We start from the raw sequence: 26,971 nt of genomic DNA, 5'->3' as shown, positions 1-26,971 counted from the left end.
ATCTTTATTTGAAATTGCATCCTCCAGGATGGCTCAGATGAGGCTGAGCGGTGAGTTTATCCTGCGGGTCAGGGGTTGGGCAGCATCCTCTCACATGCTGAAAATCATCTAAACATCTCATTGCAATCAACCACACACAAAAGCAATGCCACAAGTCACGCCCCTCCCCCCCCCCCCCCCCCCCCCCCAAAAAAAAGTGCAGCTCATGAATAGGTTTCACCTAGAAGGCTCTGGGCCAGATTCTAATCTTGGGCAAAAGGCCTGCAAAAAGTCAGTTTGCTGGCACTGTGCTGAAACCAGCCGCATCTTTTGGACCAAAGATTTAATTTCCTGAAGCTTCAGGGAGGGAAAATGTTCCATAGCAAAACAAAAACAAAAAAAACCCCAGAAAAGCAAAGCATGGAGTGAGACTTTTACATGAATTTAAAATTTTATCCTTTAGGCCCGAAGGAGCCCGGTGATTTTCGCACGGGGCTTTTCCTTGCATAATATTTTTCTCTTGACTTTTTCTCCTTACTTAGGTCCCGGGCCCCGAGCTGTACAAGGTGAATAAAACTTTTTATTGTCTCAGCTGCCGTATAGGCTCCATGAAGAAGAATCTGGCAGGTCTTCTTGAGGCCGGGCCCTTTGCAGACTGCGATACCTTTTAGGGGACCACTCTAAGAAAGATGATGCTGCACGTGGGTTTTTTCAGGCCACTTGGGGCCTTTCTTGCCGTCCTCTTCTCCTGGCAGGTCCTGAAAGAGCATACAGAGGTTTCGTTTCACTGGCTGTCCAATAAATAACAATTATCTTTGGAATTCTGGGTAAAAGCTTGGAAGGAAAGCCAAGATAAGTACGGTAATCGTTCTGCTGCAGTCAGTAATATTGTTCTGTGCCACAGGAATATCAAGCAGAGGGGGGTGGGGGAAATCAATGCTATTTCTTCCTCCCCTGAGCCCAGCAATTGTGCCAAATCCCGTCCAGAGCATCCCATGCACCCAGGCACCTCCATTGTGGGCCCTCAATCCAGCGCGGATAAATGCAGCTAATGGTTAGGCCATGCATCCTCACACATGGGGCACCATGAACAATGTTAAGCCTAAAACGAATGAACAGGGACAGGAAAGGAGGGGGAGTGGGCTTGTTTTAAATTTTGCATGTTCTCATGAAACGCTGACTCGCGTGTGGCCTTTTTTTTTGTTAAATCGCGGAGGTATGGAAGAATGTTAGTCATTAGCCGGAGATCACCCGGAGCATCTTCAGACGTTCCCTTGAAACTGAGACCATGGCACGATACAGGGCAATCTGCTTTTAATACCGCTAATCGTCTGCGCTCATGTTATATTTCCCAGGACATACTGAGCTTGAAGACAACTTAACAAGATAGTCGAAAACAGACCCAAATCCTGCATGCCCCCAGCCAGAAGATTCAGGATGGATTCAGCTCAGTTATGTAAACTTTGTGCTGGATAAGGGATGATTCAGAAGTTTCAAAGGTTTATGCACGGCTGATTAATACCAGTTGTTACAGTATTGTACTTGCTAGCAGAGATGGGGCATCTCAATTGCTCGGGGTTCAACGAGCCAAAGTGATGTTGTTCTGTCTTCATCTGAGTAACAAGGACTGTCTAGAACAGAACATGATAGGAATTTTGATAGGCCTAATCAGGCAGGTTTTGTTTCCAGAAGATGTGATGTCAGGCCAGGCTGTACTGTACAAATGGATTCAGCATCTCTCAACTCTTGTGAAGAGTGCCCCTGAAAGTTTTAAAGTCTACAGGGGAGGAGGAGCCACTGGTTCACACCTCAGCAGTATAGTGTCCCACCTCTTCCACCATTTTTAGAGCATTAATCCTTCCAATTCACAAACAAGTCTGTCAGTCCTATTGTTCCAGGGTCTCCAGATGGTTCCAAGGACATCAGGAGATAGACCGAGTTGGGCCTAGCTTTATCCCCTTTGCACCTCTGAATATGTAGAGGATAATGTAACAACTGTGTGGGTGAGGCTGAAGTCTGCAGATAACTTGTTCTCACAGACTTTAGCCAGCATTTTCAAAGTGAATTTATGTGCGTGATTTCGCTTTGACAATGCTCGGGTGATTGGCCTGGTACATGCAGAGATTAGCTCTTTGGAGGGTATAACTTGTGCAGATTAACTCACGCACATGGGGTAGATATTTAAAAGCCATTTAGACGGATAACTCACAAGTTATCCGTCTAAATGGCTTAAACAGCATATTGGGCCTCTTATCCGGCTAAATCATAGCCGAATATGTTGTTATCCGGCTATAATTTAGCGGGATATAAAAGGGGCGTTTTGGAGGTGTTCCAGGGAGGGGTCCCATTACCCGGCTAACTTAGCTGAATATCGGGTATATCCGGCTAAATTAGCTGCATAATATATCTGGTTATGTTATGCTCAAGAAAAAAAAAAATCCCAATATGGCCTGTCCCCCCTGCCTCCCTCCCACCTACGTACGCAGAAGCGTCCCCTGAAGTGCTGGGCCCAGATCCGGGACAACTTTAAATAAAGGCTCTGAGTGAGGGCAGGGGGGCGGGGAGAGAAAGGAAAAGGTTAGGGGTGGGCATTGGAGTTGGGTAATTCAGAGGGCCACTAAATTAAAAATGTACACCTTTAAGGGGAAGTCACTGCAGTGGGTGGAGGAGAGGGAGGGGCTTCTCCGGCACTATGACATTTTTATTTTATTTAAAGGGGCTGTTTTTGGGGGGGGGGGGGGGGGGGGGGTGGAAAAGATGGCCCCGGAGGGCCTTTTCACCTTGGGTGGGAGGGAGGTGGGGGGGGACAGACCACATCAACGGAATGTTTTTTTTCTTGAGGGTAACTTAACCGGATATATTCTTTTTTGGAATATATCTGGTTAATTCTCAAGTTAACCATAGCCGGATCACTTTATACATAACAGGCGATATTCAAAAAGAATATCCGGCTATGGTTAGTTGGATAACTTTAAGCGAGTATATTCAGCGGGACATTTACAAGTTATCAGATAGCCGGATAACATGCCCATTAAACATCCTACTGAATATGGACCCCATGCTGTTTAAAATCATAAAGTGTGCATGCAAATTTCAACCTCTCGCTCCCAGAACACCTCTCTGCAGTTCATGTAAAAACATTCACGTTAATGGGTTACATGTGTATTTTTAGGCATACAGACCTCCAGTTTATTTTGTGACAGCAATTTATTTGCATAAATGGCTTTGAAAATCAAGCTGGTTGTTCTTATTTTTCTTAGAGAAACCAGAAAGGCAAAATCCATGGGGTAAAAGCAGGACTGGCCAGCCTGTCCCTGAAAGTCAGGATAAGGGTTACCACTTGGCTCCATGTCAGAAGGAACAGACTAATCCAGTCCAGGCTTTACCCCGTTGCATGCAGGGACTTGTAGTTTTGATTTTCTTAGGTAACTCCGCAGGACAATCAGAACTGCAAGTCCCTGCATGTGATGGGCTAAAGCCAAGCATATGGGTCAGCGTGAGCATGATACTTCTTGCTGTGGCACAGTAGATGCCACCTCACGGGCGGGCTCATGAGGCCTGTGCTGACAACTGGAGAATGCGCTGGAATATGGGCCAGACTAAGGCTTCATCTGAACTCGTCGCCTTCCCCTCGAGTTGGGCCTTGGGTTCAAGATTCAGGGAGCTAGGCAGAGTCCAGAGGCAGTCCTTGAGTTGGAGCAGGCGGCAGACAAGGCACAGTCCAAGTTCAAGGCGAGGGTCAGAACCGGAGATGCTGGCCAAAACAGACAAGACACAGGGGAACAAACAGGACAAGACCAAGAGACTAGGTATGGCAAGACTCCGAAGACAAGGGTAAGATGGACAGACAAGACAAGGTGACAGAGACAGGGCAAGACTGGAAGGCAGGCTGTACAAGGATGGCAAGGCGTGGCAGGCTGGACGAGGAAGGCAAGACCAGCAGGAAGGTTGAACGAGGTATGGACCTGTATACTGAAGCAAGAGGAGTTGTGGTTGGGTTTAAATACCCAGCCACATGACGTCATCAGGAGGCACCTGGTAGGGGAATTCCCACGGCGGGGCTTACAAAAGGCACCGCATGGTGTGCGCTGGCCTAAGAAGTCACGGGGTAGGAGTTGAGATGGTGGCATTCCATGCTGTGCGAATGTGGCCTTGATGTTAATGGCGTCCTGGCCGTGGTTTGCTGCTGTGGCCGTTGGAGTAAGTGAAACCATGCATGGGGCCGTCCCTTAAGTGGCAAATATAACACCAGGACTGGATTAGCCTATTTCTTATGACATGGAACCAGGTGGTGTCCCCATCCGAGGCAGCCCATTCATCTTAACTCTGTTTTGCTATACCTGAGCCTCTCCCTGTGAAGGTATCAGCAGCCCCCAGACTATTCAATAATAGTATTAAGGCACTCGAGGAGGGAGGGATTAATGATGTTTGCTGCATGAGAGGTGGTATAAATAACTGGCACCACCAGTGGCCCATAGCTCAGAACAGTTAATTGCAATTCACATGCACTAAGAATCTGTGGCCTTCAAAATGTCCAGGTCAAAATTCTTCCAGTGAGCCAGGCTCAAGGCCAGACTGTTTAATTTGGCCAAAGGTAAAACTATTTCAGTTGTGAATTTCTGTTTTACAAGGCGATAGCTAGCAGTGTTAGAACAAGTCCTACAACTCAATCCATGACTTTCAAAGAGTTAATCCAAGTGACAAATTATACCATTGTTTTTTTTAATAGCAAGGTTTCCTCAGCCATCAAATAATCTTCCTACCTTGCAGACAGGGTTACCATATGGCTCCAGGACTGCAAGGCCAGGCTAAGCCTATCTCAATGTTCCTTCCATCCCATGCTGGGCCCCATAGCTCCTGCTTCTAACAAGGGTTCAAAAAATCCCTGCATGCAAGAGGTGGCAAAGAGACCTGGTTTCGCCTGCCCCTGCAGACAGCCTATGCAATGTTTTCAGCTGTGGATGTTTTACTTTGTGATCCGCTCTGAAGAATTGTGTGTTAGAATTGTAGAAGATCAGAATGAATAAATAAATAAAGATGGAGTATGACACTTCTGGGTTTGTCCCCATTCTGCACGAATATGAAGGTAGGATCTTTCCCTGAGAAGAACAGGACTCCAACACCATGCAAGCCATGGGAGAAAACCAAGACTGCCTCACTCTGTTCCAGCTGACCTGGAATCATCTGTTAACCCAATTACCCCCTCTTTTTGGACCGAGTAAGGCATTCTGTGAAACAAAAAATGCTATAATTTTTTTTTCTATAATTCAATACATCTTGGTGGGATGACATAATCATAGCACTATACAAAAAAACAGAAAGGAATTTAACGCAATCAAATTGCACTAAACAACAGGACAGTTTATTTTAAGACACTGTATGAAACTGAATACCACAACATGGCCTAAACAATATATAAAGGATCTATACACTGTGTAACTTTCATATTACCATATCTCAAATCACTTCTTGACACATCTTAAATATATGCACATTTTACGTATATACTGACAATATAAAATTCATATAAACCCCCATGTATCCCCTCATTCATACTTACCATTCACACACAAACCGCTAAAAATAACAACCTGTTATATCACATACATATATTACTGTGTTCCCACACAATACAACTGCAAAAATGAAAAACAGCTCCCCAAAATGTCCACTCTCACATATATACGCACCCCATCAACGGGCCCTATTGTTTTGCCTATATGGCTTCTTCAGGGGGATCTCAATTCGTTGTTTTTCTGAAAAATATTCAGTACGTGTGTGAATTTGAGATGTGGTAATATGCAAGTTTAGGACATGTTGTGGTATTCAGTTTCATATGGTGTCTTAAAATAAAATATCTTGGTGTTTAGTACGATTTGATTGCGTGAAACTGAGATTCCTTTTTGGGGTTTTTTTTTGCATATTGTATTGTTTCATACCTCTGCATCATAATATAATCATAGTAATGATATCTTCATACAATGACATCAGAGGAGGCTCCTACATTAAGGAGACCGAATCTAATGGTGTCATCCATGCCATGACATTAAAGACTAGTGAATCAGGAGGATACATCATGAAACTGCTCAGAGGAAGGCAGGAACAGGTAAGGAGAGGAGGCTCTTAGGGGCTGATGCAATAATTTTCACAGAAATTCTTAACGCACGCATGGTACCCACAAGGCTAAGGCGACCCCGCGGTGGCTGCCGGTTATGAAAACCGATGCCGAATTTACCATAACTCGGTGGTCTGCTGAGGTGTTTTTTTTTGTTTTGTTTGTTTTTTTACTGAAGAAGTACAGAAAAGCAATTTTTTCTGCTTTTCTGTAATTCTTTTATCTGCGCTCAGCTATTAACGCCTGCTCCAGGTGATGAGCACTATCTCATTCACTCCGCGTTAGACGTGGGTTAAATAGGCGCTAATCCCCCTATTGCATTAGGGAGTGTTTAACCCGATAGCGGGTTAAACAGTGCACTCGGCTAAGCACACCCTATTGCATCGGCCCCTTAAAGTGGTGTTTAGGAAGGTTTCTGGGCTTGAGTTGTTCTAGAACTGCGTCTGTCTGGTTTGCACAGTAATTTGTGCATTTGCTGTTCCACAGCCCCCTTTCCTAGGATGGGCAAGACAGTCAAGAGTACTCAGCCACCCCACCAGCTTTACTGCTTAACTGGTCAGAAAATGGGACTAGTAGGAGCTCTTCTTATTCCTTAGATGGCTCCAAAGCAAAACCACAAGACCAAAGAGAATCCAGTGCCAAGGTGCAGGAATGACAAAAGGGCCCACGTAATAAGCTGCATGTTAAAACTGTGCACTCAAAAAAAAAAAAAAAAACAAACACGCTAACAAAAATGTATGTAGAAGACATGCTTAGCGCACATAAAATATTATTTATGCACACAAATAAATCATACAGCATGATTTATGTGCACAAAACACAATTTGTGCGCATAAAGTTTGTGCACAAGTATTTTCTCTGCACATAAAACAAGGTTTATGCACAGAAACCTTGATCTGTGCACAAGTTGTTTTTTAAGCACATACATTCCAAGTACAGGACCCCCACCCAGCCAACTCTGGGTTCAGCCTCATAGACTACCATTAATGGCAGTAGCTTTACTTCGGCTCTGAGCAGGAGTTATATTTCCAGCATTTAAAGCCCATGTGCCTTCATTAAATGGGATTTCAGTGGAGGAGTGCTAATTTGGAATCACAGCTTAACGCAGGTTTCTGCACACATTTTGTGCGCTCCGAACTCCTTGCTGCATCGGGAGTAAAGTCTGCACACAAAACCTGTGCACACAGCCCAGCGCCCCTCATGACATCAGGGACTCAGGGGGCAGCCACTACTTACCGTAAGTCGTGACCAGCAGGGTGACTTGTGGGTTGAGTTGGGAGTTTTACAGTCCAGTTCCTAGTGGGCTAGCATGCAGGACACAAAGGAAGCACTGGGCCATCATGGCTGACATGTATTGACATCTGGAAGTTGCTGCAGAGAAGCCAAGGCCTGAATGACTATGGAAATGTGAAGGAAGCATCTTTCTGAATGGCACTGAGGAATACTGACAGAAGAGAGGAGGCAGGTCAGGCCTTGGTGTAGCAACTCTGAGGCAAAGCTGAGGACAAGAAACGAGCTTGGGCTTCTTTCACCGGGTTTTGCATTGCAAGCATGCATGCCTATCCCATACACACCCATGCACACCCCATGCATGTGCCAGGAACACGGACCCTAGTGTTATTGCTCCTCTGTTTTAAGACTTCCAGTAAACCAAGGAAACTTCTACTCTATGGCAGGCCTGGTAATGCATAAGGTGCTGTAAAATGATGTCTTGCCAGAGCCATGGCTACCTTATTGCCAATATAGCCTGGGCCACAGGTTCCACTGCCAGAAGGGCACAGTGATGTTCCTGCAATCCAGAAGGGGAAAAAAACAACAGGAAAGAAGGGGCTGGATTAGGGAGGAAAGTAGCTTTCTTGGGTTTGTTCTGCTCTGCCCACTCCAAATTCTGCCCTTCCCCTCCTGTTCCCCGCAAGACAGGAACAAAGTGGCTCTTTTCCTCCCTGCTCTGTAGGCTCCAACCTGTGCCTCACCCACCCCCTCCTCTCCCCTCCCCTGCAGGCTGGCAGGTAGTGAAGGGGCTGGAGCAGGATGCGGAAGGTCGTGCACTGCTGAGTGAGATTCCTTGTACAAGCCCTGTGTGCCTATGGCTAGAGAAGAGTAGAGTGCTGGGATAGATCCTAGGGCTACAGAAGGGGGAAAGAACTGGGGAGGGACTGGAGGTTAGACGGGAGAGTGCTGGGGGTCAGCCCTGGAGCTGGGGGAGGGGGATAGAAGATGTGTGTTTGTGAGAGAGTGGAGGGTGGGAGGGAGAAAGAAGACAGAAAGTTAATACACGGCGCACCACGTTCCCCAATCCCCACCGAACCACAGGGTGGTCACCATGTAGAAGTTCCTATTGGCATTTGCAGAGATGCGATTGGACGGAGAAGGGGTTGAAGGGAGGGTTTGCTGTTTCAGACTACATACAAACACCTTGCACCGGAAATGTAACTGGGCCTGCCGTATCCTTTGGCGTGGGGTAAGTGCTGATCCCTATCATAAAAAGAAAAATAAAATTGGGCTAGAAAACTAACCAGCTGTGAAGGAGAAGTATACAGCTGATGAAACATGTTGGATTAGTGGCAAACAGAAGGATCTAGTGAGAGACTAAGCAGTGAAAAGTATTTAGAAAGTGGGCAAATGGATGAGGCGGGTCTTGGGGAGAGGAGCCCGTTGTGCTCAGGCTTTAGCTGACAGGAGCCACAGGCCTTGCAGTGAAGTTGTTGCTGTGTGAGTCCTGGGTGTTAGTGCTGTTAATGCATGGCAGGCTTGCTATAAAGTTTCTTTGGCAGGGTTTTGTGTTGCATCACAAAGTGCCTGGTAGTGGAGGCAGTTTGCTTCGCTGTTAATGAGATCTAGAAGCTAATTAGTTTAATATAATAAAAAATCACACACTCCCTCTTCAACCCCTACTGCTTAACAAGGTAGAGATATTTGGTAGGGTAGACATGAAGGGTCCATCCATACAGACCTAAGGATCTCATTTTTAGGATTGGGATCACACTTGTATCTATTTATAATTTATAAATAATAATAGTGTTATATTTTCAATTAAAAAAAATTAACAGAGACTCCAAGCTTGTGGTGTAGTGCACCGGGTGAGGGCAAGCTTTTTCACTTAGCCATAGGTGTCAAACTGCCTGGCTGCGGCTCTGCATCTCGCCCACCCTCTGGCAAACTGGTGCAAGACACAGAGCCTTGGTGCTCCGCCAGCTCTCTGCCTCGGCTCGCCGCCTCTGCCTGGGTGTTTCATAAACACTACCTAAAGTTACACATTCACGATAATGCGGCCCATATGCATTTTATTTATAGTTTCCATCCGTTCTCGCAGGATAATTAAAACCATGGAGGCAATCAGCGAAATCCTGCAAGACTTCAAGTACGATTCGGAAGAAACGGAGTGATGTTGATCCCCGGGGGGGGAATCGCAGGAGGCAGAGAAAGTGCTGGAATGAAGTGTTTACCTTTCCCGGGGCTCTGGCAAGTTGATTTTGTTTGCCCTGTCCCTGTGGCCAATCTCGTGTCCTCTCATTACCAGATGGACCTGTAGAGTCTCCAGATGATGGATGCGTATCAATAATTGTCATCTGATCGTAAACAGGCAGTGGCTGGAATTCTTCTCCACAGATTTTGACAGCGTGGACGAAAAACGGATGTGGAAAAGAGAAAGAGTGCTAAACCTTAACTTTGCCTCTGAACTGAGTGGTAACAGTTCTCTGTCATCCAGAAAAATGGATTTTGGTAACCTCTTCTCTATCTGCTGCTTCGATTTCTGCGGAGGTGCTGACACACGAGAAAGGTTCATCCTACAAAGAGTCCATCCAGGCTCCCCTTCGGTTCTCCTCTCATGGTTGTGGTCAATGCTATGATTTATAACCTGGGAGAACCTGGAAGAAGAAAAGGGAGATATCCTCAAAGTATAACACCGACATGAGACCCAGTACTTTCACTTAGGACCTTATTCAAAATAGGAATCAGTTTAAAAAAAAAAAAGCTCTCAGTACTTCACTTAGGCATCTAAGATTTAGAAGGAAAAGGGGCAGTCTAGCAGTTAGAGCAATGATAGCAAACTGTTTCTGGAGTGGCACAAACAGGTCTGTTTTTCAGGATATCCACATTGAATATGTATGAGGTAGATTTGCTGATCTGTGTCATAGTTCCTCCTGCTATGAACCTTCCCCTCCACCAGGGGTCCTCAGTGACTCCGCTCCCAGCAGCATAAATTACCTGATCACCTGATACCTCAGCCCCAGTCCTACCTAACCCTGCCTTTCCAGTCGCTCAGTGCCTCTTCATGAAATCATCTCAGTTCTTTGCCCTGGCCAACCTTGTCTCACTATACTTTGCCTTGTGATCTACCCAGATCTTGCAACCTACCTGTGTCTTCTACCCTGCCTTGTGGCCTACCCAGGCCTTCTACCTTGTCTTATCTTCCTGTTTTGCTCTATGGCCTATCTTGGCCTCCTGCCTTGCTCTGTAGCCTTCCAGGCTTCCTTGCCTTGCTCTGGGGCCTTCTAGGCTCTCTTGCATTGCCTAGTAGCCTTCTGGCTCTACCTATCCTGCCTTGCAGCCTCCGGGCCTATTGGGGTTGCCTTGCCTTATCTCGTGCCCTGTTTGGGCTCTATTGTTTCCTATTACTGGTCTAGTTCTGTTCTTGTCCAGTCCAGTCCTTGTTCAATCCCGTCTTGGATGGTTCTTGGCTTGCCCTGTCCAGTATAGTCCCCTGTATGCTTTTCTAAGTCTTGCCTCTGGCCCGGGCCTTGCCCTCAACTCCAGTCTTGTCTCCAGCCCAGTCTGTACCTAGTACCAGCTCCCAACCAGTATCCGAAGCACTATGATGTTTGCCAGGAGAAAAGTTCTACCAGACCCCAGAGCCCAAGGGCTCAACCTGTGGGGAGGGCTGGTTAGGCAGAAGACCAGCTCCAGTCTTGTCCTGCAGTCCTCTATTGCTCCTGCAGGAGTGCTCCCTGATTCCAGCCTGCCAGACCGTGACATCTGTCTCATGCATATTCATTGTGGATGTCTTGAAAAACAGATTTGTTTGTGGCACTTGAGGACCAGAGTTGTCTACCCCTGGGGTTAGAGCAATAGACTGAGGATCAGGGAAGCCAGGGTTCAAATACCACTTCCCACCACTGACAAGCTTTGTGACTTTGGTGCAAATTACTTTATCTCCCATTGCCTCAGGTACCTACTTACAGTGTAAGCTCTTTGAGGAAGAGATAAATTGTACCTGAATTACTAAAAATGCTGACAGCCAATCTGAGCATGATTTGGAAGTATTTACTCCTGTGCTTTTTTTATGCACATCTCAAAAATCACAGTATAGAAATCATGGGCAAATGCGAATTGAAGACTGGACTATGCAATAAAGAAGAATGAAAAAAATGGCACAGTACAACTTGCATATGTTAGCTAATTTTACCTTTTTTTATTGCTGTTTTATTTTGATTTTAGTGTTTTATTTGTATGTATTTTTTTATGTTGATTATTTTATGCTATGAATGTAATATTGTAATCTGCCTGGAAGTGATGATAGTGCAGACTGTACATTTTAAAATAAATAAATAATAAAGGGGCCAACACAGAAATTCAGTGGCAGTGCTGCGCATTACTAGAAAGAGAATCCTGGTTCAGGTCTTCCATTCCTTAGGTCAGCCAAAGCTAGGGATGCTGCAGAGGCAAGATTCATATTCACTAGTGGGATGTGGGGAAAGAAGGAAGTCATAGCCATCATGCAAGAGTGACACCTAGTGGCCAGATTTAGGATTCATGATGGCTGGGTTCTAGAAGGAGCTCTGGTGCATGGCCCCCAGCCAAGGACTGTCACTACAATGACTGGACCAAAATGTAAGTTGGTGGGGCATATAAAATAAAAGGATCTTACCCCCATCAATAGGGTACCAAGCAAAAGCAGCAGTCAAAATATGGCAGGAGCGATCCCAGGTGATCCTGCCCCACAGGGTCCCATTTTCAAAATGGCACCAGTTGACTCTGAGGCAGGGAGCCACTCAGGAGCAGACACCAGGTTGAAAATGGGACCCGGTGCAGCATGAGTGGCTGGGGAATACTCCTGACCCATTTTGACTACTTTTTGTGCTTGCCATACCAAGTACAGGGTAAGATGGCATCCAGGGAGTGGTGGGTGAAATGAAAGGAAACGAAGGAGAAAGAATTTCAGCCACATTTTTTTCACGTAGTTTTCTACTGAAATAGAACAGAGTCTTTTATTGCATTTTTTATTTCATTAGAAAGGAACGCACATCCCTACTGAATATCAGCTGACAGTGACTGGTGTGGAGAGGACACAGAGAAGGAACAGACAGGTCAGAAGTAATGAGGTCAAAGACTGAGCAGAATTAAGGGAGAGGAAGATGGAACAGGGTAAACAGGGGAGAACAAACTGACCACTCAGCCAGGCGCACCTTTCTGCTTTCACTTGAACGCACATTTTCTGTGCATAAAACATGCTGCCAGTGCAGCAAGGAATTTTGCACGCAGAAAATGTGTTTTCCCAAACGGGAGTACTACTTAGCGCCCTAGCAAGGAAATCCCATGCAAATGAGGGCATTAAGCAGTACTCCCCGGTGCAGAGAGAATGCGTTTGGACAGCGCACTTTTTTTAGTGAGGGAAACTAAAGTCCTGGGGCAGAGCTGGAGTTAAGTTTCCAGCGCTGCTAAAAAAATTGGGGGAAAAAGAGGTTTAAACAAGAAAAAAAAAGTCAGGAACACTCCAGGTAAGTACCAATTTATCTGGCGAAGTGGTGGCAGCTGCCACCGCCACTTAGCAGGATAAATACTGATTTATCCGGCTATCCAGCAGTGGATAGCTGCTACCAGATACCCGGATAAGTGACTTATCTGGCCAAGTGGCGGCAGCAGCTACTGCCACTTCCCCGGCTAAGCCAGTACTTACCTGGAGTGTTCCTGACTTATCTGCTACCTGCTGCTAGATAGTCGGATAAATCAGTATTTATCCTGTTAAGTGGTTTCCCAGATAATGGCCTGTCAAGGATGCCTTCCCCCTCCTCCCCGAGTGAAAATGTGCGCTTGACCTGTATCAAAGGCACATTTTAAAGTTTAGGAACATTTTTTTAACTCCCGATTCATTTGCATCAGGAGTTAAAAATATTTTAAGCTGAGTGTTAAAAACATGTGCTGAAATCAAGTGCACAGTGTTTTTTAATGCTCAGCTACCTGCATCAGGCCTGAGGGACGAATAAAGGACAAATCACAGAGTCACAGAGACAAAGGATGGAATCTGTTGGCTCTGGGCCGGTGGCAGTGGGCTTGCATGTGCTAGTAATTGTCTGCTGCTGGTTTTATTTCTAGTTTGCTTCTTATTCCCCCTCCTCCCCACACTTCTCCACCCACCAGCTCCAAGGTGATGCTCCAGCACTGTGGCAAGTTCCCCTTATAATCATGCAAGGAATGGCAAGGCCATGAGGCTTCCATGAAGGTGCAGCCCAGCTGCCCGGCCTCTCCTTGGGACTCTGCACCAACCAAGTGGAACTTGGTCACCTAGAAGTGGGTGCATGACCGCACCCAGCGCAGGCGGCACCCCAAGCCTGTCTAAAAATAGGAATCCATGACAGCGCATCATTTCCCAAGTACAGTCATGCCTGCTTGTCTTCCATAGGACAGGTAATACGTCTTCTATCAAGTTCTGAGCAGCACAGAGGACATCCCGAGGAAGGAATATGCTGGGACATTGGTCCACAGCCCCTGAATAAGTAAAATGTTCTTATAACAGGAGTCCTCCTAAACTGAGCCCTCTGCACAGAGCTGCTGAATGCTCGAGGGAAAGGCAGCGTGGCTTCTGCCTACCCTCTCCAATCTCAAAGGCCCGGGGACCTTCCAAGCTTCGGAGGGTTTACGATGTAATTCACCTCATTCAACCCTGGGAAACGCCACTTCTTTCTGAATGCACTACAGGAGGAAAGGGGTCATAAAATATAATGGGAATCTTCTTCTGGGTGAATTACTCCTGGAGGAGAAACAGACATAGTTCAAGAAGTCGGAGATACCTCATCAGAGCCATCAATTCTGGTTCTGGAAAAGGGCTGGACAGGACAATCTTGGCCAGACATCTGGCATTGCTGGCAACAACTCCTGATGAATGGCTTGCACTAGTGAAAGGGATGTTTTACTTGATGTCATAAAAAGACATGAGGTTAAGGTTCTTTCTTTCAGTCCCATACAGTAAAGTCCGCAGGAGAGCCGGCGCTCCGAGGTGAGCGCCCGCTCTCCCAACGCGCACCCGGCCACCTCTCCTGGGCACGCAATTCAGTATTTAAATTAGGGCCCGCGCTAATAAGGAGGCGCTAGGGACACTAGCGCATCCCTAGCGCCTCATTGGCGGAAGTGGCAGCTGTCAGCAGGTCTGACAGCTGACGCTTAATTTTACCGGCGTCGGTTGTCGAACCCGCTGACAGCCACGGGTTCGGAACACGGACACTGGCAAAACTGAGCGTCCGTTTTCCAACCCGCGGGCCGCGGGCAGATTTTTTTTTTTTAAGAATATTTTCTGTTTTTCTTATTTTGGTTCCTCCGACTTAATATTGCTATGATATTAAGTCGGAGGGTGTACAGAAAAGCAGTTTTTTCTGCTTTTCTGTACACTTGCCCGGTGCCGTCTGAAAGTAACTCCTTCCTTATTGTATAAGGGGTAATAATAGCGCGTCAAAAACGCGCGGCCAAATGGGAGCTAACGGTGCGCTCGGCCGAGCCCTGTTTATTTGGGAAGGGAGGGGCTCAGATTTCGAAGACAGCTCCCAGAGGAGGGCTGAGAGCACACTGCCAGTACACCAGGTTCTTCACCTCCTATCCAGGGCTGGGACTGAAAGGAGGGGGAGAGAAAGGGAGGGAGGATGCATGGACCTCATCTAAAGATGGGAGGGTCCAGCACAGAACCTGAAACATTAGCCATTTTCTTAAAGATGCAGGCACCCTGGGACAGGACAAAATGACTCTCGGCCTCTGTTTTACATCACACTTACATAGGATTGAACCAAGGCTAATTAGGTGTTTTCAGATCAAAATGCTGAAATTAAAATCCATGTTAATATAACTCAATGACTGCCAAGTGTTTGAGAAAATGGGTAGACACAAGACCTAATTATTGAATATGAATTACTTCCTTAAAATAAGGGGTAAGTGCTAGGTTCATTCATATTGGGAAACTTAAGGACCTAGAATAACCTGGACAACCAGTCACAAAACGGTGAGGAGGAGAAGAAGGGGCTTTGGGCTCTAGAACATCAGCTCTTTTACTCCCCCCTACAGGCTGACAGAATGCCTCACAAATACTATATTGCCCACTCTTCCCTCTCTCTATTCAACTGGATCCTTGGCCACCTAGCTCCACTCTTGGTCCAGGAGAAAATCAAGGGTGATATCAGTTCTTATTACTGCTTACCATAATTTATATCATGAAACATTACCACAGTGCAAACTGCGATTAACTTGATGACATCTTTCTATATTAGGAACACTAGCTCTAGCCACATCATCTTGTCGATGAGGGTGCCCTCAGCTTCTTCAGTAGACAGGCCCTTGAAATCATTGCCCCCAGCCCTGCTATCCAGGGATTTATGAAAGTCCCTCGAGCCAAAGGTGGTAGCCCAGCCATGGATCATCCTATTCCCATTACTGTTTACCCTTATCCTTAATCTGACAATCTGTCCCTCTAGGCTTGAGCCCTGAGCAATTGGCCCTTAATCTGTTACTGCTGCTACCCATGATGCAGTGCGTGAAGAAATAAGTAAGAATGGATGGAATGCCTTACCTACCTGGTTCCGTGCCTTGTGGGATTTCTGAAGCCACACCCGCCACTGGTCATAGAGCTTGATGCTGAGGTTGGAGCAGCCGTAGGCATGTTTCTTCACCCAGCCAAAGAACTGCTTCAGCTCCCGCCGCAGGGTGGAGTTCTGCTCTCCGCTCTTCGGGTCACACACCCCGGTCACCCGCTCTGGAAGTGACAGAAAGCCCCCACCCCCACAACCAGTGAATGTATAAGATAGTAACCTTGCTCCATCAAAAGTATGAAAATGTGTCCCTAGCCAGTCAGTCGATAATAACTACATTTAATCGATCACTTAATCCAGCAATCAGGTTGACGCTTTGTACTGGAACATATCTAGAAACTCAAAAGTCTCTACTAAAAACATGAAACATAAGCACATAAATCAACAACAGATAAAGTTTTTAATTAAACTGGCAGCTGATCTGTCTGGCAAGCTGCAAGAACAGTAATAATTAGCAGCAGAGACAGAGGTGCTCACAAAGCCAGGTCTGTCTGGCAGGAGGCTGGATGTTTGGGTCAATAGCTCTGTAGTTTGACATGAGAAGGGATGGATGCTGGGGATTAACTAAATAGAAGGATCTTCTCTGTTTATTTCCCTAAAATGTTAAAGTTCAAATGAGGAAGACAAAACTGATTGTCCTGGATAAGGAGAGAGGTCTTGCAAGGAATCATGCTCTCTGGCTGGCACCTGGAATATATTTGTATTTTAGGCTTATATTCTGCTTTCCTTCCAAAAAAAAGGGGATGCAAACTGGTTTACATAAAAAGGCATCAATAAAACATAATATATCCACAATAACATAATGCTGATAATATGTCCTTATCGGTGTGGATGGACCAATTTGTCTTTTTCTGCCATCATCTACTAGGTTGCCATATTACTGCATATGTCTAGTCTTCTTACTACAATAATATAGATTCCCAACTTTAGCGTAATTTCAGTTAGATCCGGCTAAGTTAGCTAGATACTTTTAGACCTGCTTCAGAGCAGGTCTAAAGCTATCTGGCCTTATGAGGCCGGATAACCTGCCACTTAATCAGATATCTTCAAAAGATATCCGGTGAAGTGGCAATCCTATAAAAAAAAGAGAAAAATTCATAGCAGGCCTCTTGGCCTGATTTCCTCCCTATCATCATAAATATTCCAAACCCGGCTGGTCAGGACCCCTCTCCAAAATAAATAAATAAATAAATGAAATCCTTTATTGGCACCAGCAAATACAAAAAATAAATAAATAAACAAATACTTCCTCCTCGTCAACCCCCAAACCCCTACATGCCATCACCCACCCAGTCCCTGAACTGTCACCCTTTGTTAGAACCCAGGATCACGGTGCATAGCGATCCTGGGCACTTCCAGCATTGCTCTAGTAATAGCGCCGGACTCGTGAGATAATAGTGACAGCTTGCACTTCCAGCCCTATTATTGGCGCACTGGGAATTCCCGGGATCACTAAGCACCACAATTCTGGGTTTTAAAAAGGGAGATGATTCATGTACCGGGTGGTGGCTTCGGGTGCAAGGTGGCGGCGTGGGTTGGCGAGTGGTGAGGAGGCAAGGGTTTTCTGTATTTAATTGGAAGGAAGGGATGGAGGGATGCAGGGCCAGCAGGGTTTGGGATATTTTTTGTGATAGAGTGGCAATCAGGCCAGGAGGCCTGCTATCTTTTTTTTGTTTGTTTTTTAACAGGATCACCACTTAACTGGATATCTTTTCAAGATATCCGATTAAGTGGCAGGTTATCCAGCCACACAAGGACGATAGCTTTAGACCTAATTCTTTGCTTCCGTGTTTACTAATGTTGGGGAGATACCAGTTCCAGAGATGGTTTTCAGGGGCGATGAGTCAGACGAACTGAATGAAATCACTGTGAACCTGGAAGATGTAGTAGGCCAGATTGACAAACTAAAAAGTAGCAAATCACCTGGACCGGATGGTATGCATCCTAGGGTTCTGAAGGAACTAAAAAATGAAATCTCTGATCTATTAGTTAAAATTTGTAACCTATCATTAAAATCACCCATTGTACCTGAAGACTGGAGGGTGGCCAGTGTAACCCCAATATTTAAAAAAGGCTCCAGGGGCGATTTGGGTAACTATAGGCCAGTGAGCCTGACTTCAGTGCCAGGAAAAATAGTGGAAACTATTCTCAAGATCAAAATCGTAGAGCATATAGAAAGACATGGTTTAATGGAACACAGTCAACATGGATTTACCCAAGGGAAGTCTTGCCTAACAAATCTGCTTCATTTTTTTGAAGGGGTTAATAATGTGGATAAAGGTGAACCAGTAGATGTAGTGTATTTGGATTTTCAGAAAGCATTTGACAAAGTCCCTTGTGAGAGGCTTCTAAGAAAACTAAAAAGTCATGGGATAGGAGGCGATATCCTTTCATGGATTACAAACTGGTTAAAAGACAGGAAACAGAGAGTAGGATTAAATGGTCAATTTTCTCAGTGGATAAGGGTAAACAGTGGAGTGCCTCAGGGATCTGTACTTGGACCGGTGCTTTTCAATATATATATATAAATGATCTGGAAAGGAATACGACGAGTGAGGTTATCAAATTTGCGGATGATACAAAATTATTCAAAGTAGTTAAATCACAAGCAGATTGTGATACATTACAGGAGGACCTTGCAAGACTGGAAAATTGGGCATCCAAATGGCAGATGAAATTTAATGTGGACAAGTGCAAGGTGTTGCATAAGGGAAAAATAACCCTTGCTGTAGTTACACGATGTTTGGTTCCATATTAGGAGCTACCACCCAGGAAAAAGATCTAGGCATCATAGTGGATAATACTTTAAAGTCGTCGGCTCAGTGTGCTGCAGCAGTCAAAAAAACAAACAGAATGTTAGGAATTATTAGAAAGGGAATGTCATAATGCCTCTATATCGCTCCATGGTGAGACCCCACCTTGAATACTGTGTACAATTCTGATCGCTGCATCTCCAAAAAGATATAGTTGCAATGGAGAAGGTACAGAGAAGGGCAACCAAAATGACAAAGGGGATGGAACAGCTCCCCTATGAGGAAAGGCTGAAGAGGTTAGGGCTGTTCAGCTTGGAGAAGAGACGGCTGAGGGGGGATATGATAGAGGTCTTTAAGATCATGAGAGGTCTTGAACGAGTAGATGTGAATCGGTTATTTACACTTTCGAATAATAGGACTAGGGGGCATTCCATGAAGTTGACAAGTAGCACATTTAAGACTCAACTCATTTAAGACACATTTGAGTGCACTTTATTGTGCACTCAATGCACAATAAAGCTCTGGAATTTGTTGCCAGAGGATGTGATTAGTGCAGTCAGTGTAGCTGGGTTTGAAAAAGGTTTGGATAAGTTTTTGGAGGAGAAGTCCATTAACTGCTATTAATCAAGTTGACTTAGGGAATAGCTACTGCTATTAATTGCATCAGTAGCATGGGATCTTCTTAGTGTTTGGGTAATTGCCAGGTTCTTGTGGCCTGGTTTGGCCTCTGTTGGAAACAGGATGCTGGGCTTGATGGACCCTTGGTCTGACCCAGCATGGCAATTTCTTATGTTCTTATAATCAGACATATTTAGAATTTGGCCAAGTAAGATTGTTAACTGAATATCCAGGACAAGCTATCTGGCTAACTTTAGCCAGATAACTTGCCCAGTAACCGGCTGACTGAATATTGGCCTCCAGGGTTTTTAGGACTTTTCTGAAGACCAGCAGGTTAGGAGCTAGTCTGATGTTCAGTGGTAGGGAGTTCCCCATAGGGTGGGAACTGAGCCTGTGAAAGCTTGTTTTCTAGATTGACTCCCACATATAGAGTTGCAGTGGCTCTACTGTTTTTTTTATTGTAATTTATTTAATTGTAACTCACCTTGAGTGCATTTTTTTTGTGGGAAGGCAAGAAATAAGTGTCTTAATAATTAAATAATGAAACATGAAAGGTACGTATGAGGTGCAGGTCTTTAGGTGTTTGCACAACTAGACAAACTTGTGGCAAAGAGAGGGAAGACGTGCATGGGGTTAGACAACAGCTGAGGTAGAGCAGAGCTTTCAGAGCCTTACAAAGCTAGAATTGGGATTTTGAACCTGGCTCGATAAGAATATTGGGAGCCAGTGCAGAGATTTTAAGATAGGGATTACCCTGTCCAATTTACTCACACCTAGTAGCATTCGAGCTGCAGTGTCCTGAAAGAGCTGTAGGTGCCGGCTGAGGTTTTTGGGAGGGTTTTTGCTCGAAACCCAGAGTGAAGTAATTTGCAGTAATGTGGAAGCGTCCCTTAACATCTGCTGGATACTCCCAGACCGCGGAAATATTGGGGCGAACGTGCCCTCTGATATCTCCTTATGGAACTCGCACACCCTTATGACATCACAGAATATGCAGAATGTAATAAAGGGGGAGAGGCTTCCCATGGCTGGGAAGGACACCTGCCTCAAAGAATAAACGCCTTACAATGACCGGTTATACCTTCCAACAAATAACAAATTCTTTAGCAAAGATGACAGGATTCCTTATTCTGTACGACAGAAGTAAAAAAAATCTCAACATACCAACTGATCACGGCCCTCTCGGATTAAAATGCTGGAATCAACAAATTTGCTTGTTATAAACAGGACTTGATGTAACTGAATTTAAATACCATAAATACTACACAAGAATTAACTTGGAAGGCCAAAATCTACATTTATTGTGACCCAAGATCAGTTGTAAAGGAGCATGCTGAAAACAGAGAGAGCTGATAGTGAACTGCTACATATATTAGAGTATTTTAATTTCTAGCTAAGGAACTAGTCTCAATTTATTATTTCAATTTCTGTTTATATCCTGGATTATAGTAATGGGAAAACAATAATAACCAGTATATTAGGTGGAGAGTGGGGAGCTCTTTCCCTGATTGGAAATAACCGTGTGCTGAGTATTGGCTTCTCTGCAAGAAATCCAGGTGCTGCGACACAAGGGGCGCCTGAGCAGAGAGCAGCCACAACTCCCGCATGAGCTACCGAGCGGAGAATAGGGATGGGAATGCAGCCTCTGGAATCTGGTAATCGCCTCCAGACAGCAGGCAGAACCCCAGCAGCTTCCTCCACGATGTCAGACAATGCTATCAGCCTCAGTGTTGTCTTCATCTCTGCCACTGCCGCCATCTTGGAGAGAGCAAAGCCAGAGGTGGGCTTGCATAGAGAGGGCAACAGGAATGTGTGAAGACAGCATGAGACAAAATAAAAAGACACAAGTGATGACAGACTCCTATAAATGTGGAGCATGGCTAGCTCTGATCCATTGTGTTATGTGCACCCAGCAATACTAGCACCACCTGGTGAAGACAGCTCCTTAATCACTGAGACAATCAGTTACTCACCACTTCGAGGAGTGGAGGCAGCGGTAGGATTACTCCAGTTACTCCAGATCCCAGCTTTCTTCGAACCATAGATCCCGAATGGATTACACCTGACCTGGACAAAGTAGATGGTGCCGGGCTTCAGCCCAGCCAGGCGGCAGGATGTCTGGTTCCCGTCATCAACAACCTTCACCAACAAATCAAACGTATTCAGATTCCAGCGGCAAAAACAGTGTCAAGATTACCTCCACTCCCCAACCCAACAAGGGCATGTCCTCCCTCCTGTCTCTGTTTATTTCCCATATGTCTTGAATGAGGATGTTTCTAGATGGGAGCATGTTACCCACTACTGAAAGAGTTGCATTGTTTACCCATTGACCAAAGAATCAGGTTTAAACTTCTAGTTTCAGAATTTTAATCTATAAATGGCTAGGGAAAAAGGGGAGAAACCAATCTGTTTACCTCCTATGATCCTCAGGTTAACCTTTCGTTCTGCAAATAAGGGTTTTCTTAGCATTCCTTCAGCAGGCACGATTAAAGGAAACTCGATGCAGAGCTTTATCAATTGTTGGGCAGGTTTTATGGAATTGCTTTGCCATTAGATTTATGTTTAATTTCTGATTTGGCTGCATTCTGTAAACCACTTAAAGCGTATTTGTTTCAGGAAGCATTCGGATGATAGAAGTTGCTATTGCATGTCATCAGGGTAAGGGTATTGTTCAATTAGGTTTGGTTTTATGTTATTTGTTTTGATGTTGTGCTTTTTGAATTATGAATGTTTTACTGTGATCCGCCCAGCAAGGTTGTTCTACTATGGGCGAAATAAAAATGTCTTAAATAAATAATTGTTTCCAGCGGTACAAAGGGTTTTCTCCTATTTTGTTTACTACATCTGGCCCTGAGAGAGGCAGACCTGTGCCTGCTGTGTGTGGAAGCTGCAGAAGTGAGCATGGCTCAATATTAACTGTGGCTTTTTGCTCAGGCTCCATAATTCTGCAACCATTGGAACTTCTCTCTGAGACCAAGCAGCTGCAAATTCTTGCAGGTGATTTTTGAGAGAAATCCCTTGGAACTCCATGGCTAAGGCAATAATTAAGACAGGCATTAGAAGTTACACTTTTTCAAAAGGAGCCACAGTCGTCTTGGGAACTGGGTACTGGCAACAAACTTCTGGTCGACATTTGCTAACTCCCATCACCATTCTATAACATGCCTCACGAGAGCTTTCTAGTGTAGATAGCAAATGTTCCATCATTACCTAGGGCTTGGAAACTTGGAATCTGAAGGGTGAGGCCTGAACTGCAGGCCCAGAAGATAAACAGTTGTACTCTTTCTGGAATACTTCCCTGAGAGCATTTCCTTGGTAAGGAGGGGAGAAGAGAGACAAAGGTGGGACAAGTGGCAGGAGCTGTGAGGGACGCTGTCTACGTGTCAGTTATAACTTCTGGTGTGTGGCGCCTAACCTTCCACTCGGAGCTGTCCTCCACTCTATAGCGGATCTGATACTTGGCTTGGAAGAGGAAATCCTTGAGGGCTGGTGGTGAGCTCCAGCGCACGATCAGCTGGTCCTCCAGGTCCCCAACACGAGTGACATGGACGTCTGATGGAGGATCAGTGGTTACTAGAAGGGAGGAGCACAAGAGATATTCCTGGTAGGGGGTGCGCAGGCAAAAAAAATGTTTGCTTTGTTTCAGTTTGATTCATTTCCATGGGAATTTTTGGTTTGCTTTGTTTCCTTCAGGAGTGGGGGTGGGGGGGGGGGGGAGAGAGGTTGTTTGGTTCATTCTATTCATTTTTGGTAAATAATGTGTGCTATTTGTACCCATGTTTTACAATTGCTATGCTGGAGGAAATGCTATCATTCTCCCTTGCCTCCCCTCCCCGCCCTTTAAAAAACAAATGGTGGGCTAGAGGCCCCACAGAGACATCGTCCCTCCTCCTGCCGGAAGCCACAATCACATTTGGTGCTGACTCCGCCTCCCAGCCCCACTCTGAGGGGCCCAGGATTACAGTCCTCCCAGCATTTAGTGCTGCTCTGAGAGCAATGCTGATAGTTTATACAAAGGAGGGGGGTGTAGAGGAGGCGGGACAACTAGCCCGACATTTTTAAAGGAGTGGAGGGCAAGGGGAGATATGGGGGGATGGTGGTAGCATAATCTGAAAATTAAAATAACCAAAACTTCTAAACAAATTTTGGGATGAGACAATTGCCATGAACCAAACTGAAAATCAGCTCATTCACTGCATTTTTCTCTCTTCAGGGAAAATGAATGTGCATCCCTAGCTGTTGGTGGTGGCCCCAGTGTTAGGGCATATACTCTGCATTCTGCTTTACCCCCAATATTCATGGCTACCATGCTGAAACCGAGGAGATTCAGCTCATTAAAGGCTTGCTTCCGATGAGTCAAATAAGTTTCCAACACAGCAGCAAAATTTTACTTTCGTCATACACTGACAAATGAAATGCACTTGCAAACGGATCCTCCCTTCAGTCTTACTTAGCAGGGGTTCTGCTGCATTTGCGATTTCTTGGCCTCAAGAGCCACAAACCAGTCTGGTTTTCAGCATATCCACAATGAATATGCATAAGATATTTGCATACAATGGAGGCAGTGCATGCAAATCTATTTCATGCATATATATTGTGGACATCCTGAAAACCTTGAGGACTGGAGATGTTCCTTGTCAAGTAGTAGTGCAGATTGTTATATATCTGAGACAGTGACGTAGTTAATGTCAGATACCATCTATAAATAAACTGGGTATTATGATGTATAGACCAATATCATAAATTTGTAAACATCATATATGAAAGCTGATATTAAATGCTTGTATATGAATGTATAATGAAGAATTTTTTAATGAAGACATTTTTTCGTTTTTGTGAATGGAAACCTCATAACCATTGAGAGCTTTCTCCGCTTTGAGAATAGCTCTACTACTGCCGCTTTTGCAGTTTTGCAATGCGTTTACTTTACAGTCAAAATTAAAGTGTAAGACTGTGTCCGTGTTTCACTCATCGGTTTCCAAACACTTAGGGGTACATTTTAAAACTTTTGTTCGCGCACCAGGCGTGAACAAAAGTACGCCAGATTTTATAAGATACGCGCGTAGCCGCGCGTATCTTATAAAATCGCCGAGCCCTGCGCGCGCTGCCCTTTCCTTCCACCACCCCCCCCCTTTCCTTCCCCTCCCTTCCCCTACCTAACCCACCCCCTCCCCCGGCCCTATCTAAACCCCCCCTACCTTTATCGCACAAGTTACGCCTGCTCAAAGCAGGCGTAACTCGTGCATGCCGATGGCCCGCTGCCGCACCATCACCCGACCCAGGGGCTGGTCTGGAGGCCTCGGTCACGCCCCCCGGAACACCCCCGGAACGCCCCGAACGTCGCGCCACCCCTGACACGCCCCCCGACATCCCCCCAGCAAAGCCCCGGGACTTACGCGCGTCCCGGGGCTTGCGCGCGCCGCCGAGCCTATGCAAAATAGGCCCGGCGCACGCAGGGGGGGGGTTAAGGGTTACGCGCTTAACTTAAGCGCGTAACCCTTTTAAAATCCGGCGTTAAATTTTTTAAGGAACAAGACATAAGACAGTCAACGTTCTGCATGGATAAGTGCTTTCTTTGCTACTAATAATAATTCAAAAATTCTCTTTAACAAAATTTTCTCCTTAAAAAAATTAAGTGTTTGGAAACCGATGATTGAAACACGGACACGGTCTTACACTTTCATTTTGACTGTAAAGTAAACGCATTGCAAAACTGCAAAAGCGGCAGTAGTAGAGCTACTCTCAATGGTTATGAGGTTTCCATTCACAAAAACTAAAAAATGTCTTTATTAAAACATTCTTCATTATACATTCATATGCAAGCATTTAAATATCAGCTTTCATATATGCAGTTAATGTCAGAGCACCCAAGCATCACCACTGTGCTCAGGATTGACAGTCAAGGCCAAGACTGAAAGGATGTCTAATTTTTTATTCGCTTACTAAATCCAGCTCAGGCTCGGAAAAGAGATACAGTGGAAAAGACTCCAAGAGGTCCCAATACCATGCATCTGTCCTAGCTAGGCTGACCTTGCAAGTGACCAACATTCTATAACCCCAGAATGATTCTCTAAGAAAACCAAAGTGATACTGAAGAAATATTGCCTTCCTAGCTTAGAAATATAGATTAAGAGTCTTCTGCAAAGAATGGAATCCAAGATGGATCTCTCTTTCTTACCCACATCTAGAATGTCTAGGGTGATGGTGTCAGAAATGGTGGATCCCAGCCGATTCGAAGCCTCCACCCAGATTTCATAAGGCGTGAAGAGCGCCAAATCTTTGGAGATGTGACAGGAGTAAGGCCCCATAGAGTGGTACTCCAGACACGTGTTATCCCGGCCATACCACCTAAAGAGTGCAAGGTAATGGTTTTACATTTATAGGAAGAAATAGGAACCAATTTAATATCTATTTAATGAATTATATGTATACTTTAAAGTGTCATGAAAGGTGGACTATAAATAAAAATTAGTATTATTATATGTGTACATAAAATATACAAAAAAATAAAAATAAAAATATACAGTATAGGTTTATGTATATGTATCTTCTATTCACAATATTATGATTTCTATATAGCTGCATATAACAATCTACATACCCTATAGCTATAGATCTAGACACCTTATTAATTTTTTCAGTCGGTATAAGTGATATCTATCTATTCATCCCAATCTCTCTGCAGCTATTCTTCTGCCTTACAATATTGCATACAGTATACCCAGGCGTATCTGTCTCTTATCTACAGCATCCCTCCATGCATCTTTCTCAATTTCTCCTCATTCTCTCCCCCTCCCCCTGCCTACCTGTTTATAATTACTTTAATTTTTGATCATCTAAATAATTAATTTAAATGACAGCCTGGAGAAGAAGCCATCATGCCTCTTCCACTCCCCTATCCCCGGTAGTGCCATCTCTTGCATGTACCTGAGTTTATATTTCAGGGTGTAGTTGGTGTGCAGGTACGTTTCTCCCTCGCTCCCAGGGGTCCACGTACAGGTGAGGTCCTTTGTGTTTCTGGACCAGCAGCTTATGTTGATGGGTTTCTCCGGGGCCGCTGGGGGAAGGGAAAGAGGAACAGCAGCTGCAAGATGTCCTCATCAAGTCTCCCTGATGTCACAGATAAGCAGGCAAGTTGAGCCTCCCAGGTACAAATTAAGGATGCCTTGGGTCCTAGATGGTAATCTGACCCTACTCCCATGAGCACCTCATGCCTCGCTTTTGCTGACATCACTTATCAAATCCAAATCCATTCCAGTTCCCACTAACCCGACACTGCATGTGTACCTTCTAGGCTTAAGCTCTGGGTGACTTCTCCAGCCAGCCTCCCCTCTCCCTCTCTCTCTCCCTCCCCGTCCCCCACCCACTTTCATCTATCACTGCAGCTGCCCATACTTAACCAATCCAATGGATGACCACATCCCTGACTCTGCTCCCTCAAGCAGGTGTGAACGCTCTACTTGATAGTTCAAAGATTTATTTATTTCATTCTTCAGTGTCCAAAGAAAAACCATAAGGAGGAGAACATGTTTCATACTGTTTTAAGTAGTGAAGAGTTCTGGTTGCCTTTTTGGCCCTTTTGTACATGGTGATACTTTTTATAGGACTAAGATATGAAGTATGCAAGGATGATGTTCAACCTGAGCTTTCAAGACTGCACAAGTCTCATTTTCATAGTCACAGTTGATGAAAGGATAAGTAAAATCCCAAAAGCTCAC

At 45.0% G+C, this 26,971-nt stretch overlaps 1 protein-coding gene across 2 annotated transcripts in view; it reads right to left on the bottom strand.

The window, feature by feature from the left end:
* Positions 1–9,153: 9,153 nt before the first annotated feature.
* LOC115098108 (cytokine receptor-like factor 1) overlaps positions 9,154–26,971 on the bottom strand; it is a 31,287-nt gene continuing 13,469 nt past the window's right edge. The window contains exons 3-8 of one of the 2 annotated variants that reach the window (XM_029614441.1): positions 26,181–26,310; positions 25,432–25,601; positions 22,669–22,826; positions 21,227–21,392; positions 15,864–16,046; positions 9,154–9,963 (exon numbers count right to left, since the gene is read on the bottom strand). In XM_029614441.1, coding sequence (XP_029470301.1) covers positions 9,947–9,963; positions 15,864–16,046; positions 21,227–21,392; positions 22,669–22,826; positions 25,432–25,601; positions 26,181–26,310 — 824 coding nt within the window. In that variant the 3' untranslated portion in view covers positions 9,154–9,946. The remainder of the gene's footprint in view (positions 9,964–15,863; positions 16,047–21,226; positions 21,393–22,668; positions 22,827–25,431; positions 25,602–26,180; positions 26,311–26,971) is intronic. The other variant, XM_029614440.1, reaches the window with a different exon arrangement.

This window comes from Rhinatrema bivittatum, chromosome 8 (genome assembly GCF_901001135.1).
Source record: "Rhinatrema bivittatum chromosome 8, aRhiBiv1.1, whole genome shotgun sequence".
In the NCBI taxonomy this organism is placed as follows: domain Eukaryota; kingdom Metazoa; phylum Chordata; class Amphibia; order Gymnophiona; family Rhinatrematidae; genus Rhinatrema; species Rhinatrema bivittatum.
The sequence above is the reverse complement of the archived record's forward strand: the minus strand, read 5'-3'. Positions and strand labels throughout refer to the sequence as shown.